This window comes from Brachycentrus maculatus, unplaced genomic scaffold, assembly GCF_059751285.1.
Source record: "Brachycentrus maculatus isolate JH-2025_06_01 unplaced genomic scaffold, ASM5975128v1 h1tg000048l, whole genome shotgun sequence".
NCBI lineage: Eukaryota > Metazoa > Arthropoda > Insecta > Trichoptera > Brachycentridae > Brachycentrus > Brachycentrus maculatus.
In genome coordinates, this window is record NW_028280802.1 from 1,172,747 (window position 1) to 1,192,773 (window position 20,027).

Sequence of the window (20,027 nt, forward strand, 5' to 3'; positions counted from 1 at the left end):
AGATGGAGATGTGGATCTATAGAAGAATGCTCGGGATATCCTGGAGAGACCACATCTCCAACGATGAGGTACTACGATTAATCAAAGAAAGGAAGCACCTACTGGCGACTATCTCCAAGAGACGCGCCAAACGGATTGCCCACGTACTAAGACAAGAGGGTTTCCTGCACAAAATAATAGAGGGGACGATCGAGGGAATAAACGCCAGAGGACACCCACGCCGCGAATAGCTAAGTGACTTTATACGCAGACATGGGCTGCTCGACATATGAGGAGCTGAAGAGGGTTTCGGGAAATAGACGAGAATGGCGAAGGAGATGTTATTTGTTGCTGCAGACCAATCCGCAGGATTGAGACCAGAGAGAGATATTTACAAATCTTGGACTGGTAACCACAGTGGGGTAAAATCCGATATATTTTTTAATTCTCTTCAACCACAACTACTACTACTACCATCATGCCGCAGGGGTAGGCAGAGAGGATGGAACGTTAAACTCTTCTGTCCTGGCATACTTTCCTCGCTTCCTTCACATCCATACATCTAGTCATACATGCACTCGGATTACGCAGACTTTTGACACCATCAGATTTTAGGTTCAGATTAATCTGAACGTGATGTCTTTCTTGGCCATCCTCTTTCTGTTCTCCCACTCACATTCGCCACATATACTTTATTAGTCGTTCTCTCGACACCTGTTCGCTCCACATGTCCATACCACCTTAACCCTTTATAGTTTTGTGGCAAATATTCATGCAACTTTCAATAAAGCTCAATATTAGTACAAATTTCTATCTAAAATGATCTCTATGAAAAAAAATAGTCCCATCCTATAAAAGGTTAAAGAACTCTTCCTAATATTTTCAACTATCCCTAGTTCTTCATCTTTTTAATTATTCTCTTAAACCATTTAGAAGATATTGATTATTTCACCTCTACGAGAGCTCTGCTTGAAGGAGTTGAGTGTGGTAGAGTAGGTCTGCAAATTTTGGCGGGCGTGACTGTAGTACTTGAGCAGCGACAGGTGCGAGTCAAGGAGCTCGGCTTGCCGTGCACGCCACGGGCCGCCCAGCTCCCCGAGGCAGAGCACCTCCTGCAGCAGCTCCTTTTCCCGCTGAATCCACAGGCTCCTGGAGACAAGGAGGAGGGATTAGTACTGGCAAAAAATGTCAACCCTAAAATCCCTGTTTGAATAATTCGTTATTTAAAGCCTGAATAAAATACTTGCTATAAAACTTAAAGTAGAATTTACTTTTAAAACCATATGTATATGACATTTCAAACTACTGAGTGTATTTTTCCAGTTTATAGAACATTGAAAACTTTATAATATGCATCATTAAGTCAAAATTGCATATTTTCGAGTTAACGTTTTTGCCAGTACACCCACGATATAAGTTATGTTCAGATTTCCATCTTCCTTCAAAAAAACGATAGATGTTTCATCTCAAGTTGAGACACCGATAACATCGCTATTTGTATTATTCTCAATATTTTTAATATTTAAGGCATTTACTTTGTGATTAGTCATTTTTACTTTTATATCTATTTTTACAAAAATGTTAGGATGATGCCCTATTAATGCGATGCGCTGCATTGCGTTGTCCTTAAATTCGAGAATCTGGAGCTTTTGAGCTCCGGATTCTGATCACCTTGCAATCACATGATTAATTATCAAATTAACACCGCGTCGACTCTATGCGGTGGACGCTGCGACGACGCAACGTAGCGCATCACACTAATGCGGCCTCACCCTTAGTAATATTAGTATATAACCACTCGACAAGATTTTTATGGCTACCGGTTTCGAGACGTACTCGTCTTTTCGTCAGGACAATCAAATATGTGTATTTATCTATAAAGTTACTTACAGCAACTGTTGGGGCAGCGTGAAGCAAAGCTTGGATTCGGCCATGATCTCGTGGACTGTGATATCGCCCCCTAATCCAGAGTGAAACCGGTACGTGACTTGGTAGGGGTTGGCACATATGTGTTTCATGATGGACCCATGAGAGGGGAGTTTCAGCTTGACCCCCAAGCGCGGGGGGAGCGACTGTGAGCGGCGGTGTGAGAAGGGTCGTTGGGCCAGGACGGCGGAAGCTTTCCCCCCGTTTAGCTCGGAAGCGTGCTGGGGGCTCGCGGCGTGGTTGCTCGGTTCCAGACTCCAGCCATTCAGTGTTAGGAATCCTATGGTGCTGCCTTCTCTACTTGTGAGCGGTATTCGCAGACGTTGGGTGTCCTAAAAGAGAAGTGCAGTTAAAAAAAATTGCTCTCGTGATTCAAACTAATATTTAGTATATATTTTTGTTCAAATGAGTTTTTTTATCATTCTTTGAGAAAATATAAAAATAAAATAAAACGCAAATGCGTTGTGTGTGTGTCACAAAAATAAATAAAACACAAATTTTGTTTTCAACCATTTTTGTTTATTTATCCCATAGTATCTACCCATCCATGAAGAAGGCAAGGTATTTATCAAAACCGGCTGGAAAAATACTACCAACAAATAAATTGGTTAAAAACAAAGTTTATGATTTGTTTTTTTTTTTTTATTCTGATTACTTCTCAATTTAATAAAAAAATTATTGCAATTTTGAAATGGGTAAATTAAGAAAAAACGCATACTCCTTTTCTCTCATGACTATTTACATATTTGAGTGACATGATAGCGAGATAGTTTGATGTAAATGTATATTTGTAACATTACCTGAATGGTGCTCAAAAGGATGATGGCAGATCCCATTGGAACGGCCGTATTGGAGACTTTCTCACGCATGTCGTATACTGTCACTCTGACCTTCGTATTCCCGTCCAAGCCATCGCTTCCCCGGAAGCTCACAGTGCTGAAAAAACTTGGATTGCTGCTTTTCTGGAAAATAAAACAGAACATGAATTAAAAGAGAGCGTACAAATACATATACACAACAGCGTTGGAAAAGGAAAAGGTTTGAAGTCATACTGTAAAACTTCATGTTCAATTACGATGAAACAGTTCATTACTACAGAAAATGTATGGTACAAAATACTTTATCATTTTTTTATAAAATAAAGTTCGTTTTTTGAGCAATCCATCCTTTGAAGGATGATTTGTGTAATTAAATTTACTACAGAATGCATCACAAATTTATATCATTCACACTTAGAAATTTCCTGATGTGAAGTACTATTGATGGCGAGAGAGAGATGCAAAATTTTTGGAAAATATACTGTATAATGGAAATGAAATATTAATGTAGAGGTTATACGTCCAGATGGAGAAAATGAGATTATATATTCCGCACGTAAGTGCCAAATGACTTACTAATCAAAAATATTGTTGTTTGCAAACTTTTCTAGACACTGAGGAAGTACTGTAAAGTTATATACCTGCATGTATATGCATTCTATATAGGCACAAAAGTGTTCCCTACCCTGGATTACTCGCGTTCCATATAGAAACAAGACCAGTGCCTACTATAGCTTATCCTTAACCAAACCCACTGAATACCCTGATTAAAACTCTGTGCACGCCACTGTATACATGCATGCTGTTTTTCTGAACTATTATGCCATGTGTCGTGAGAATATCCAGCCTACGTTTCAGACCATCATCAGAGCTCATGGATTCTGCAATGCAATCCGAAACATGAGTAACAAGCTCTTACAACACACGGTATAACAACCCAAACCAACTCTATCAGCATCTGAATGGCTGCGAACAACTATGAATATTAATTATTCACACATTTAAATATTTATAGGTATGTTAACAAAAAGTAAGCAGTAAAATAGTGGCTCTTACTTCGATTACTTCCGTCGACGAATACTGTATCCAAAAATCGTTTGAAGTCTTAATATGAATCACGAGAAGAGGAGATGGTGGTTGCCCGTGGGCATCACACAGAAGATTGTCACATGACAGCGACAACTCACACAGTGGTACTTCATTTATATCTGGGAAAACAATTACCTCGTATTAAAAACGCACACAAGTGGTACAATTTAAAACATACTGAACTAAAAGTTGAAATGACAAAGCAGTACAAGTTGGATTGAGCTTTATTAAATTTAATAATTAGGGCCAAAATAATAGTCACCCATGGTTAGTCCTTTCTGCAACCTCCACATGTGAATATCTATATCAGGATCAGTGCCTCTTTTCTTCTCTAAACGATCCTGCAATGCAAAGCAAATCATTGATTTTTTCTAGATAAAAAGTATGAATATTCATTAATACCAACATATATAGATGTTTGAATGATAACACAGACTATTTATTATTTGCAGCCATACGCAGTCAAAGCAAATTGTTGCCATTCGTCAATAGTTTTTCTAACAAAAATTATTTTTAAAAAAATATTCATCAAACCCTTATCTGCACACAAATGGCGCATCGTATTAACGCAGTTTTGTCTTGATCGTTATATATATATGAAGGCAAGGTGACCACTCCTGCACTTCAAGGACCAGTCCAGGGTAATATAAAATAAAAATTAGAGTGTAATATTCATTTTCCCCCCCCCTGGGAATCGAACCCGAGACCTCCAGCACGATAATTAAACACGTTAACTATTACACTACGGAGGCACCAGTATAAAATATTGTATTCATTAAGAAGTTTCTATAAAGAATTACATACCATATATTTTTAAATAATTCATATATTGTTATCAATATTGGCGGCTATGCCCCCATTCCAAAATATGAGAATTGTTGGAAAATTTCCACAATATGATAAACATCCTAAGCACAATTAAGATTCCAACGATTATTTTTAGAAAACAGGTAAGAAAGTAGCTGAAGGATTCTTTATTGAGTGCATTTAGTGTTATAGTTTCAACGTTCTGCATATCATATTGGTCAGTTGATGATAAACGACACACATAATCAACATTATCAGCTGGTTATTGTTATCAACACTAGCAGGCCCCAAAGTAATTAGGCAGATTCCACAGCACTTCTTAGCTATAGGGAATGCTCTCGCACTTATGACACACTGTCTGACGCATTCATATTTAAGAACCACTGTTCCATCACTCTCATCTAAAATGTTTCTTTCTTACAGGCACATATGTTTCAAGGCGTTAATAAATTAATGAACATTTACCTGCAGCGCAAGCATCTGTGATCGCATGCACTCATAGGTAGCAAGTTGTATGGCTTGGAGCCACCCGATGCGGTCTGCCTCTGTCAGTGCAGCCATCTGTTGACAAACGCCACCATCCCAAACTGAAATCAAAATTTCAAATAAATAAAATTCATTAGTAAAAGTTAGTTGTAATATCTCTATGAGGAATAAATGCAAACCACAAATTGCCTCAAGGCTCTTCCTTTGATTGTTAGGCCCTGTGCTTTCTCCCAAGTCAGACTCACGTCTGCTGACAAATTGTCAATAATGGACATCCTAGGTGGTGGTGCCATGTTATATAGCCAAGCTTAATTAAAGCTCTCAGGAGGCACGCAAATGTTGTATGCAATTCATGGTTTAGCCCATCGAATCGTCTTTCTTTGGTAACAATTGTGATAAAGGGTTGCTGTGTTACTAACCGACCTTACGACTGCCCTGACAACATCATACTAAGAGAATTTTCAAAATTGTCAAACTAGTCGGTAAAAACTAAGAGAGGCCGAATTTTACTATTGATTAAAAAATAGCTATAAAATATGTAAAATATAAAAAACAGAGTATTAAGTAAGTCATGGACCTTCGTTTTAGCATTTTCACAAAACTATGCATTTCCAAAATCGCACAACTGTTTGCATTTGATGTTGTCAGATGACACAAATTAAATTAGAAAATTTACTATAAAGCATGCGTTATCATGTTTTGTCTAAATTAGCCCAAAGGATATTTTTCTTGGTCATATCTACTATGTGGAGAATATAGAATCCACTATCTGGCTTCAGATTCTTCTGTCGGCTGCCAGTTCCTTTGTATTCATAGTAATTCAGGTCCGCCTCCCATAGGTCAGAGAAATGTCGACATATGAACTCTCAGCAGTGTTAATTCCGGCTATAGGAAACCCGATGCCTCGTGAAAGCGGTGGGTTCAGTTTAAGTTCTAGAGAGACATGCAAATTACATGGTCATTACAACCAAATTGCCCATTCTCTGCATAAAATAGTTTAATATGAAGGCTCACCGATCTGAAAGGGCCAGTGTCCGGATCGATCTTCAGGTGCCGTCCGCACGGAGCAGTGTTCCAGGACAATGACCCCCGAAGGCTCGGCCCACTGCTCAGCCGCACGCAGATAGAACAGCAAGTTGCCCCGCAGCCGGCACCAACGCTCCAAGCTGACTGCTCCACCAAACATCAACAATCAATACCGAGCGAGTGCAAAGATCTGACTGTTCCGTGAGTGACCAAACATTGCAAATCAATACCATATAAGTGCAGTGACCCGAGTGCTCTGATAGTGACCAAACATCGGGATAGTATGCACAAAAGGTTGCTGTCTACGGTCCAAGCGACTCGGGAGGACCTACCGCGGAAAACAAGCAGAGAGTGTGGACCGAAAACAGACAGCAATCTTGCGCACAATTTTTCGTCCAACTCAGTTCTGAATCATTGCAGAACGCTCCACAAACAACCAAATATTACACGGAACACATATAATAAACCTGGCTTCTCAAGAACCGATCTAAAAATATCATGAATCAATATGGATAGAGTACAAGATGACGTCAACGAAAATTATACAGCACCTATTGCAATGTACACAATGGAACCCCGCTGAATACAGTATTCGGCTGCAAATTTCAAAATCAACACAAAAATATTTAACTATAATAATATAAATTCTAACTCGAGATACAGTGATTTGAACTTTTTACAAAAACATAAATCTTAATTTGATTTTCAATGTCAGAATTATTATTTTATTTTTTGAATTGGTACTTGATTTATGAATTTACATTTTAACATTTTAATCATGATTTTTATGACTCAATAATTAAATTCCGAAATTTTAATATCCACTGTAATCCTACCAAACAGTTAGGTTATTATACTTTATCAAAACATATTTAAAAGCGGAGATGAAAATATATTTGTTTGCTAATTTATAAGATCAACATCCGGGTTGTTAATGTGTTTATAAATATCTAACTGTTCAAACATATGTAATCTATGACTCTTGCAGGTATCTGGGCGCGTTACTTGTATCTATCTTATGTTTGCTTTTGATTTTAAATTAGCAAATTGTTAAACCTATTTTAATTTTTTTTAGGATCTGTGTGTTCACCATATCAGACATGAAAAGATCAACCTGTTTGTCCAATGTACATGCGGAGTTTACATGTCTGTGTTATATCAATAAGAACACAGTAAGTATACTATTGTAGTTTATTCAGCAGTACAAACATTGAAGATAACAAATAAGGTCGAAAGGTTATCAGGGATAAAAAACAATACAAAGTTAAATTGCGAAAACACCAGTGATTTATAAGCGTGCGCTGAAAAGCTTGTTTACTTTGTCAAGTCCATTCCACCGTATTTGATATTACATCAATAGTTTTTCTTCCACCAATAGTTGTTCCGTTTACCAAAACAGCGACATATGAACATATGCGGTGTAAGAATCAAAACCTTGTTTTCTCTAAACCCGCAACCTAGTCAACCACATTGGACATTGGACGTGTTATGATCATTTTGTGCTCCGTAGTATGAAAATACCACACTTACATTTATTATCTGGTAAGCAACACATTAATAAGACCTTCACAATTATTATCTAGTGAGCAATATATTAGTAGACCTTCGATAGCACGACAAGCATTGTATCAGTATTTTGCAATTATTAGCAATATTTAGAATTATCGTGTGTTAGTTGCTAATCAGTACACCAGACCCCGCCAAAAATAACCGAGCAAAAACAAAGTAAACAAAAACAAAAAAAGGTTTTTTTTGTCATTTGTAAAAATATTTATTTATTTTATTCGGTTACACTAAACAATTGTTTAGTAATGGAACCACAACCAAATATTGTATGGCAAAACATAGCCGGCCGAATTGCGAATAAGGCATCAATTGAAGTTATATAATGACATTGACATAATATGAGACAGCAAAGTTTTAACAATGAGTGGTTAACTATTTACGGTTGCTTCCCGTTAAATGCTTGGATCAAGAATAACATGTCATTATGTAACAAAATAAAAGTTTTTTGAAAGATTCACCAATCAAATTGGAGTTATTTTTAGGTCCTTTAATGGCTCTAAAATGTTTTCTTATAAATCTGCTCTTCAACAAATAAGCTATATAAATCTGTCCTGTGACTGTTGCTTGACACATTTAAATATTATATTTTAACTGAAAATTTGGATATTTAAAAAAAGTAATCAATAAGTAAATCTTTATTGTTTTTCCATTACTAATTACACCATTCAAACTCTGGCATTTCATGTACCTTTCAAATTGAAAACATATTATTACTTAGAGGTTTGGGTTAGGTTCGCACGATAATGTGTTGTTTTCCCCGGATATATTGTACTTTTGTAAACGGTACTCTATTTTTACGACTATACAATGTATTGCTGTTTTTTTACAGTGTTGTCTATTTTTCAAACAGCTAAATCAATTACTGGGTGAACAAGGTTCAAAGCAAGTATGTGAAAAATACATATATTTTATTATTGTGTGAACCTACCCTTAGTGTAAAACTCACAATTGAAAACAAACTGACTCCAACCTTCATTTACTTGCGCAATGTCAACAATACACCTTTAAAGTTAAAGTTTTGCGGAGACCAAACTACCAGTCGGAATCAATCAGCAATACACAACACACACGTACTGACACTTTGACACCGAGTGGCTAATTTGGCAGCAGCGGGTCAACATAGCATACGACCGCACAAATAAATGAAGGCAAAATAATAAATGAATTAGAGTGGTTGTTAGTGAGGTGTTAGTTGAGTTGTAAGTGCTTAGCATTGTTTGTTGGGTTTAAGCAAAGGTAAAGTACAGATTAGTAAGAGTAGATTGAACCCAATTTGGTTCCTGTTTGTGGTACCTTTATCTGAAACACCTACACAGCTGAAACTCTTCAATTTCTCACGTTTCCCATCCTTCTGCGATTTGGCATGCTCAGATTTAGTGCCTGTACAATGCACAAAACACTCCTAGTTATCTCGGGCTGCTACATAGTGTACATACATAGTCCAGTTGCTATGTGGTAGGTATCGACCCTTCCTTACCCAGCAGAACATCATATTAGTTATAAGTGCTTGTATAAGTTTAAAAATTTGTATTTTTAATAACTTGTTTTGGGAAGTGAACAATAATTATTGTTCATTCTTGATTATAATAAAATATATTCACCCCAATTTTTTTTATACAATGTTTCAAATTAGTTTATATGATATTTTACCGAGAAAGGGTCCATTGCGACTGCATTTCAAAATGATGCAATGAGAAAATCAAGTCAGGTTTTTAGGACATAAAATTAAATATTTTGTATATATAAAGCATTTATTACTTACAATAATAATGGGTCATTCCATAAGTAATTTTTCAAAATTTAGGTAAATAAAACTGTTTTTTAATTAAAAATATATTCTCTTCCACTTTCTACAATGCTCTTCCATTTATCTGGACGACTTTTAATGCCTCCTATCTGTAATTCACTTGTCTAAGACGGAAAATACTGATTTAACCTCGTTTGTGGAATCCATAATTTTTCTGTTCAAATAAATTTGAAGACAAGTAACTTTATATTCAAACTGCTCCAGCTTTTATACCGTCATCACCAATGTATGCGGCAGAGCATTATCCTGATGGAAAAAACACTTTTCGTCTTGAAACCACAGATGATAGTTTTTTTACTAACTTGGACTTTAACCGCTCACATTGCTTGCAGTGGTCCTCCTTCTTTATCATTTGGTTCGGGTTTAAAAGCTTGGAGTGGCTAAGCCTTTCATATTCCACCAAACGGATGACAACACTTTATATAGGTGAAGATCTTAGCCTAGGGTTCCGGTGATTCTCCTTTCCCTACCCGCTCCCTTCAGCGCTTGACATTTTTATAGGGACCCATTTTTCATCTTCAATCACTATTCGATCCAAAGAAGGCTTATTTCAAGAGCACACATTCACTCTCTGTGCACAATTAGACTCCGAAAGATTGTGAGGAACTCACTGATTTAATTTGCTGGCCTTTCTGATGGCATCGAGGTGTCGCTGAATGAATTAATGACCAAATCCAAGCTCTCTGCCAGTTCTTTAACAGTTGGGGTTTTATTCCGCAAGACATCCTCTTCGAGCTCAAAGGACCTCCCAGGACAAGGCTCGTCTTTTGTAGTTTCCAAAGCTAAATTTCTGGAACCACCGTTGACATGGGCTTATGGTTATTGTCCGGCTTCCATATACCGCATTGATATTCATCACAGTTTTCGTTGCGTTGTTGCCTTTTTTGAACCCCTAAAGCATAACATACCAATATGCTCCTTTGTCACATTCATTATAACTTTGCAAAAATAAGCATTTTAATCAAACTGCACTCATCAAAACTTGCACTAAGCATGAGAACAGTCTAAAACTACTACCTGCTTTTATAAAAAGTTGATGCAGGTAATTTTTTTCCCACTCCTTTGACTATATTTATGCTATTGAACAAAACGGCATGATGGGATCCAACGGATGGGATCATCCGAGACTTTCTATATACAATACATTCAATATGGGCTAAACAACTGACTTGGTTGTCTTATTACACCGTTTTTATATTAAGTAGGAAATAAAAATAACACACAATTTAAATTTAAAAATAAGAGATGTATTCCCATATTTTTTTACAATTGTAAAAAATCAAAGCTATGACATAAAATAAAACAAAAATCACATTAAAAAAAACTCATAATTGGAAATGTTTTAAATTTCACAATACTTATACAGTCGAACTCGGTTATAACGAGGATGAAGGGACCGACTGAATTTGCTTGTTATAACCATTACTCGTTATATCCGGGAATAGGTATTTTTTTTAAACATACCTATCACATAAAGTTTGCTATCTGGAATGGTCACATAACATAATATGTCGCAAATAAAACAAAATTCATACAATTCACCCATTACACACTTGTCATATTTTTCTGTTAATCCAGTTTTCCTTTTAAAATTGGAAAATCCTGTGCTGCTACAAGTACACAACCATTTTAGCAGTTTCATCAAAATTCCTATGATCAGAGTCCGTGATGTCCTTTTTTAATGTGGATAAAAATTCAATATTGACACTGAGAATGAAACTTTTTATTCACTTCAACGTTTTTCGCGCCATGTTCTATTTCACGAATAATTTCCACCTTTTCACGAATTGAGAGACACTTTTTACTATTAGTAGATATGTTGATAATTCAAGGGTTTGTTTTTAACTGACCCGCTCTAGAATTGATCTGACATTCCCCACCTCGCCTCATAATATTTAATATGCAATGACCATAGTAACCATAGAACATGGAAACTATCGTAAAAATCCCCGAAACAAGCATGACGTTCAAACACTATAAAATATGTAATTTATAGTAATAAAGCAGGTCCTTACAGATATGACAAAACTTGCAATTTGCAACATGCAATTCAAACCCATATGCGTGAGACCTTTTTTATTATAGGTGACAACAACAATTTAGTACTTAGAGTCATATACGTAATCCGATCCCGGCAGCATCGGTCTAATTGCCTGGGCGGATTTTATTGCTTGAGGGTCGAAAATGTTTTAAAAAATTCAAATATTTACATCATTTTAAAAAAATTATCTCATTTTGCTCGCTTTAGCCGAGAAGTTGCTCGTTATAACCGTGAATAAATGAATGGAGAAAATCCGAAACTAAAATATCAACAAATGTTTCCTTGTTATATCCGAGATCTCGCTATAACCGTGCTCGTAATAACCGAGTTCGACTGTATTTAGATTGAAATAACACCAACTTGATAATTTTTGGAGACTTTATTTTTATTTAAGTCAATTCAACAACTCACACCATTCTGGGCCCTCATCTTATTATATTAACAGAATTGAACTTCTCACAAGTAAAATTAAACACTGCTAAAAAAATACACTGTATTATGGGACACTCTTTACAAAACACTTGGCATGGTGATAATATAAAAATTGAATATGCAGAATATTGAAGTGCTTCGCTCTCTGCACAAACATTACAAAGGACCTTGCTTACACCTAGTAAGTTAATGTGGAAATGAAGTCATCGAGTAGTTTGTTAATAAATTGTGACCACAATACCACAAATATATATAACATTGAAAAATCCATCCACCAATGGGAGATTACACGTCAAAACTTTGTAAAAAAAATTATTATTATAATAACGAGTGTTGATTAAATTCTTTCAATCTGATTTTAAAAGAATTGAGATTTAATTTTCTTACAAACGGATTTAATAATTTAGAAAAAAAATAATTATGATTTACAGCACATGGGGGAGAATACATACATATTATTCCCTACATTATTTTTGACATCTCAACATAATGAAGAAGAATATGAGCATTTATAGGGCTTACGACCATCATAGGCTGGTTTAAGTGAACACTTTACACAAATGTAACATTCACCAATTCTACCCATGATTGACAACCACACTACTCAAATTCTTGAAAGTTCTAGATACATTGATCAAACTCGTAACACAGCACGCGCGAGTTCACTAGATACATTCGTGGTGGGATGTGGAAAGCTTTTGTTAAGCAGAGACTTTTTCATTTGTATGTGAGGTAAGAATCCTGGATTATATTCACATATTATTCACAATTACTAATTGAAATGACTCATTATTTAACACAGTTTTTGGGAGAGGTGCATTTTGAAAATATAATAATAAAACCGCAGCAGTATACAGCGCCGATCTAGCACGCCGTCACTTACTGAAAGGGAAAATTATACGATCCTATTATCCCCTCCCTCGTAAGCTAAATTGACTGACGAAATTCATTACTGGCAAAATAAATCAGTGGAAGAAGTTATAACGTTTTATAATTGAAATACATACTTTGCAAGAAATAACAATTGGATTATAAATACAATACTTAACCCCGCATCACCAAACTCCTGTAAAAATTATGTAAATTAAAAATATAATGCGTACAGGCATAAAACATGAGCCTTTGCGAATTTGCCCGTATCTGATACAGGCACCAAAAAACGGCATTTGCAGTGGAGAAATAGCTGATAGAAATAGAATAGAAATAGAGATTACTGATTTTACCGTATGAGCTCTATGTGTATGGACTGTTGTCCAATGTCAGTATTATTTGGATGTTTGGAACATATCTTTATATCATATATTTGAAATAAAAAAAACTGGCCTTTTTCCAAATAAAATATTTATTAAAACTCATCAGTTAACGGGTTAAATTGTTTATTAACGGCCCTACTAATACATCCACTATATTATCGCCTGAACACAACAAGCCGTGTCCTGTACATCCAGGTACAAAAAAGTATACCCGCAACCACAGAAACGTTCGTGATATGTCAAATTGTTCCTGCTCGGCATACGTCATACAACACTTTTAGCATTTCGAGGTCAATATCACTGGCTACCTATTTTTGCAATGTTTGCAGAATATGTCATGATTATGTTGATTGATATATTACATTCAATACAAAATCAAATATTCAATAGCATGTCATAACAAACAACAAAAAAGTTCCGGCAACATCTTATGCTGAGAACCTCTGAGTTGCAAAGGGTCATAAATAAGTTTATTGTTTAAATAATTGTCTGGTACATAGTTAATAAGTATTGTTATCGAGAAATCTTTAAAAAAAAACAATGATTTTTCACCTACTATTTGGATAACCCAAAGGTAGGGTGGTTAAAACAGACTATATTCTCCCGACATTTCCCAATTCTACTCGAAGCAATCTAGTATACTTTCTTATTACTGTAATATTTTTCTCCAGTTTAAAAATATTTAGTTATAACTTTATGCAAAAATAAGTTTGGTGATGAAGCGTTTAGTACAATTTTATAATCCTTATTTCGGTGCATTCAAAATAAAACTTAATTGAATGCCCTATTTCATCATGAAGAGATGTAGAAACATTGAGCTGAATGAAGCGGGTAGCGCTTATTGTTTAAATTACCATATCAGCTTGACTATAAAGTGACCTATATTCTTAAATCTGCATTCAAATACTTCATTTATTGTTACACACTATGTTTAAGTTTAGAAAATGTTTTACCCTAACAATTTTTTTTTTAATTTTCACATTTAATGAGTGACCCCCTTTAATGTTTTAAATAAAATAAAAATTATCATTTAACAAAAAAATGATTTCTTCAATTGTGTTATGAAATATTTGTATTCTTATGGTGCACACAAATATATCAGTTTACACAAATTCAAGATGCGTGTGTTTTAAAGTAAGAATCAAATCATCGCATTGGGGATCGAACGGCAAACCTATGACCTCAGAAGAAGAAAAGATGACAATACCACAACCCCGCTCTTTTCAACATCATCAATTTGCCTTTGCCTAGTCTCAGTCCATCTGACAAAATTGATAATCTAATAAAAGGTTAATGCATCGTAGATAGGTTTAATATGTAAGTAGGTCAGCAGTATGTTTTATTTAAAACGAAAAATACTAGGATACGGGATGAGTTGTGATGGATACAGACAAACGAAACCACACACGTAATAAAATAATGATTTATTCATCTATTTCATCCAGATTTTATGGCATGTAGATTATATTTAAAACAATTGAAATATCTTGAGACGTGGAGGGAAGATTTACGTACTTGAATTACATTTTGAAAAAAATATTTTAATGCAAACAACTTACTTTCTGATCTCCTGAAGAAACCGTCCTGTCGTTCTCGCAGTACGAGAATCCCTTCGCGATCAAATTTATGCGATGGCTGAGATGCCAACGTTATCAACTCTTGCTTATTGAACCGCATTGTGATGAATTGCACTTGTACTCTTTTACATCGTAAAACAAAACCGCTTTTCAGTGAATCTCTCGCGAAGCAACAATATTACTGAATTTACATATAGCAGCATTCGTCAACAAATCACATAAATTATATTCGAAACTTGCGGAATCTAACCATAATTCAACCACTAGATGCGATAGCCGCACACATCGGGTGAACAATTATTATTTAATTGATAATATTACATGATTTGCCATGAAATACGCCGCGTAAGAAAGCCTAAACGTCTACATCACAAATTACACATTACTGAAGGCAGAAACGTCAAAAATAGCTTCGTACTCGCCAAGTCTGCATTCATTGACAACCTTTTTATTCTCATCTAGATGGCTCATACGAATCAGCAATTTTTTTAAATCCATAGATGTTTCGCGATAAAATTGGGTCTAAGCTGTCAAGTGGACGTTGACAATCGAAATTTGCCCTCGATTAGTTTCAAGTAAAATTACGTCCAAAAGTTTATTTTTTTATTTAAATCTTATCAGATCCCTATGTGAAGCATGTGGATTCCACAAAGTGTCTCTAAGCTTTTCTGTCGTCTGCCAACTCCTTTGCATCCTCCCGAGTCAGATCCACGTCCCGAAGTTCTGATGAGAGCTGCCGACGAATTTTCAGCAGTGGTCTTCCTGGGTGGCGAAAACCTGATGCTTGATTAAGGCTCTCGGAAGGCATGCGCTGTACATGGCCAAGCCAACTGAATCGCCTTTTCTTGATGACAGTTGTGACCAAGATTTGCTGCATCCTATGCCCTTATCTCTTTATTTCTCACAAAGTCAAACCACCGTACGCCTACAATTCTTTGCAGACACATATTATCAAAGCTAAGTACACGGCTGATCTGGCCCTGTAAGGTGCCATGTTTCACAGCCGTATAAGAGAATAGGAGCAATGCAGGCATTGTATAGGCGGCATTTGATCTTCACCGAGTATAGATCCGATCTCCTGACAGCCTTCATACTGTTAAATGTAGACCCTGCGAGTCCTAATCGCACTTCCAGTTCCTTTTGAAGGCTGCTATTTTCAATTATGTACACTCCTAAGTACTTGAAACTCTCGACCCTTTCGATGATGTGGTAACTCATCGTCAAGGGTTGCTGGGCATCTAGGCATGAACTATTGCACAACATATGGGTTTTTGCAACATTTATTTTGAGCCCTATGTGAGTAGAGTACCTATTCACCCTATCGACAATTAATTGAAGACCCTCAACGGAGTCATCAATTATAACAGTATCATCTGCATACTCTAGGTCGCAGTTTCCGGGAGGGGGAGATGGTTATACCTCGGTCAGATGGTAATGACTTTCGAAGAATGAATTACATGAGGATGATAAAGAGAAACGGCGCAGGACGCAGCCTTGTCTGACTCCGGTAGAGACACTAAGGTGAAGGAACTTAATTACCTTCACTTGTTTCGTGGGCACCCCATAAGCTTTCAGTACTTTCCAAAGTGTAGGCCTTTACTGACTATCGAACGCCTTCTCGTACTAAACACATCGCTAAAGAACTGTTAAATTCCTGGTTCTGCTGTAGAATGTGGCGAATATTATGGATTTGATCCGCGCACGACCTATCATGTAAAAACCCCACCTGGCCTTCTCTGAGCATAATGAGGGCTCGAATTCTCAACCTTAAGGTAAGCGACCGTAGGGCTGTATTTGTAGGGACACGATTTGAATTGAGAAACGGTTCCGAACGTTTGTGGCTGGGGTTAAAGGCTTTGTATTTTTCGCGGCTTACAATCCACATGGAAAATCCTCAAATTTTACAAATTAGTTGGTCTTTGCATTAGTATATAAACATTTTTTTGCCTTAAGTACGGTATTGTGACCTGAAGATCGGTGTCGAGCGACTTTACCAATGTAAGTTTTCTTTTTTTGACATACAAAAGAAAACAAATATTTTTCAAGAATTACAAAATAATATCGACCACTGCGTTGTTAACGGATTGTTTTCATTTGTATTTTTTATTTTTTATCTCGTTAAGTCAATGAACTTTGTAAACTTTTCTCGTAAATAGTAAACATACTCTATAATATTTTGTCCATCAATCATATATACATATGTATATACATATATAATATATACATATTTGATATATACATATATAATATATACATATATAATATATACATATGTATATATTATATATTTGTGTTAAAAAGCTTTGAATCACACCATTTCCTAGTTTAAATATTATTGATTTTATATTTGATTTAAATATTAGTTGCTATGAAAGAGTAGAGGTCAAAATAATTATAATTGATGTTTCACTCTTATATTTATTTAATATCACCCTGGACCGGTACAAAAAGTGCAGGACTGATCACCTTGCCTTCGTGCAAAGAAAGATCAAGTTAACACTGTGTCGATACGATGCTATGCCCTGTGCACCACTGGGTGCGGATAAAGGTTAGAAAAAGATAGAAAATAAGTAATTTGTATAGGCTTGGGCAGGGGTGGGCTGCCAATTTTTTAACAAGGGGCTAACGTGTAAGGGTTAGAAAAAGATAGAAAGGAAGCATTTTGTATAGGCTTGGGCAGGGGTGGGCTGCCAATTTTTTAACAAGGGGCTCGCGGGTAAAGATTAGAAAAAGATAGAAAAGAAGCATTTTGTATAGGCTTGGGCAGGGGTGGGCTGCCAATTTTTTAACAAGGGGCTCGCGGGTGTAGGGGGATGTGTATAATTTTGTTTTAAGTATCTAAAATATAAATAATAAAAATTTAAATAAAAACTTAATTTGCACATCAAATGAAAAAAAAATTATAGTTATGTATTTTTTTAAAATCAAACACAGATTTTTGAGTCTACTAAGTTGTATTTTATTGTTAAACGTACTTTTTTTTATTAGACTCAAAAATATCTGTGTTTGATTTAACAATTAGTACATAAATTAAAACGGAGTTCTACAAATTAAACGCCAAATCAATAAATAAAATATAGATACTTATGACTTTTTTAGTGGTTTAATCAGAGAATTTTGATTTCTCTTAATTTTACTAGGGTTTTAAGTCAAGTTTAACAAGGGGCTCGCGCGAGCCCCTCCGAGCCCCCTACAGCCCACCGCTGGGCTTGGGCACTACATTTTTTCTTGATAATACTAAAGTCCTATGGCCTAGGGCGGCGGCAAAAAAGTTCGGAACTCCTTCTATTCGTATGTGCTTAGGAATATAGATATCGAATCGTAATTAAGTACACAGAGTACGTTACTCATACGTTCATACACATGCTTTATGGCAGCGCGCACACATCTACACCATCGCATATTGAAGCTTGGAAAAAGCAATACTTTACTCGCACCTCTTACATTCATATTTTAACATGGAGTGGATTTGCGCCACACAGGCGTGTGATATGTTCCTCCCGATTCCCCATTTCACCTTGTTTCCAAGCGGGGACTGGGATGCATAAATTATGCCTACCGCTTCTGCAGTGTGGCAGTTAATGTTGTCACCAGTTAAGAATGCGAAACTCTCATAGGGTGGCCACGGTGAAAAAATATGAATATATTATAATTTATTTTTAACATTGTTTACTCTAAGTTTTGAATTGAAAATTGGCACCAGGATAATAATGCAACAGTAATGCAATAAACGTCTGATTTTTAGTTTGAGAGATGCGTTTAATATAAAAACGCAGACGATATAAGTACATATTCAGGGCAAAGGAACATTTAAACAAAATATTTAAATTCATAAGTTTCATTATAAATATGTAAATATAAATATATTTAAATTGCTTAAAAAAATATTTTTATTACGTAATATTTAAAAGGTATATATTTACTTCTTTAATTAAATGAATATTAACATACATACATATAATAACCTCCATCAACGCTTCACGTTTATTCAGAATGTTTTTATAAACATTTGACGCTTCCTTGGTTTGTCCAAACAAAGCCCTTCACTGTCCCAACTTCGAAACATCAGACATGGTCACTGTATACAAACAGACATGCAGCCAATCGAAACGTGTGATTTTACTTCTACATTTACATGCTTGCATATAATACAAATGATTTCTTAAGGGTTAGTTTTGCATTCTTATGTGGCGACCAGTATACCAGTCGTAGCCGCTAAGAACAGTATCGGGAATATGCTGGCTGGCAATGTTTTATTTATTTATTTATTTTTTTATATAAAACATACTACATACAAAAGTAATTTTTACATATAATATTCCCGATGAGTAATATCTATTTCTCATTTTGGGACATAAGATAAAGGTTTATAAGACTGGAACACAAATAATAAAGTTTTTTTTTTTTAAATAACCTAAATTAATACTATTACATGGCAAAATATAAAAACAATAAACAGGTATAATAAATAGGCATAAGAAGCATATTTAAAAGAAATAAATGAGAAAAACATAAGGTAAGAATTAAAATGTTGTATTGTATTTCCTTCACTAATAGACTTCTAAAGTTCCTTGCAAACACGCTTCCTCAATATCATTTTCGTAAAAAGGATATTATCGTTCATATGGATTTAGTTGTATTTTTAGATTGTATTCATAAAAATCGGAAAAGATAAATTATTGTTTAGTTTTTATCCCACTTCATCTTCTCTTGGCGTACGTCAATTTAAATACTAATCATTCAATTCATTGAGTATTTTCCATAAAAGTTGTTAACGATTATATTTAATAAAACAAAAACAACATAAAAATTAGTAAAATAAAACTAAATATGTATATTTTTTGTCACTTACTTATCTTCGAACCTTTAATTTTCACGATTTTTACTATAAGTATCCAGTGAATTGTAGAACAATAAATTTGGAAAAAAACGATAATCACAAAACTATCCGTATAACCAACGTTCCGTAATGAACGAAAGCAAAGAGATAATAACTTCTGAAGAATAGAACTATTCTTTTATATGTGGTATTTGTATGTATGTATTTATCTATCTATTGTATATACAGTAAACACTCCTATAACGTACACTCATATAAGGTTTTCCCCTATAGCGTTTGCAGATGTTTTTTCCTAAAACGGTGGTTCTCCGCTATACAAAAGAACTGCCGTAATAGACCCAACGCAAGTATTAACAGTATGCTTGATAATTATTTCGTCC

At 35.3% G+C, this 20,027-nt stretch overlaps 2 protein-coding genes across 3 annotated transcripts in view; one reads left to right on the top strand and one right to left on the bottom strand.

Moving 5' to 3' along the window:
* LOC148312236 (inositol polyphosphate-4-phosphatase type I A) overlaps positions 1-15,223 on the bottom strand; it is a 35,748-nt gene extending 20,525 nt beyond the window's left edge. The window contains exons 1-9 of one of the 2 annotated variants that reach the window (XM_088277620.1): positions 14,790-15,223; positions 8,991-9,077; positions 6,120-6,275; positions 5,085-5,206; positions 4,075-4,153; positions 3,780-3,931; positions 2,706-2,867; positions 1,870-2,237; positions 932-1,128 (exon numbers count right to left, since the gene is read on the bottom strand). In XM_088277620.1, the coding sequence (XP_088133746.1) occupies positions 932-1,128; positions 1,870-2,237; positions 2,706-2,867; positions 3,780-3,931; positions 4,075-4,153; positions 5,085-5,206; positions 6,120-6,275; positions 8,991-9,077; positions 14,790-14,907 (1,441 nt within the window). In that variant the 5' untranslated portion in view covers positions 14,908-15,223. The remainder of the gene's footprint in view (positions 1-931; positions 1,129-1,869; positions 2,238-2,705; positions 2,868-3,779; positions 3,932-4,074; positions 4,154-5,084; positions 5,207-6,119; positions 6,276-8,990; positions 9,078-14,789) is intronic. The other variant, XM_088277621.1, reaches the window with a different exon arrangement.
* Positions 7,332-20,027, top strand: part of hiw (MYC binding protein highwire) — a 166,296-nt gene continuing 153,600 nt past the window's right edge. The window contains exon 1 of the mRNA XM_088277619.1: positions 7,332-7,673. The gene's annotated coding sequence lies outside the window, so the exon portion shown is untranslated. The remainder of the gene's footprint in view (positions 7,674-20,027) is intronic.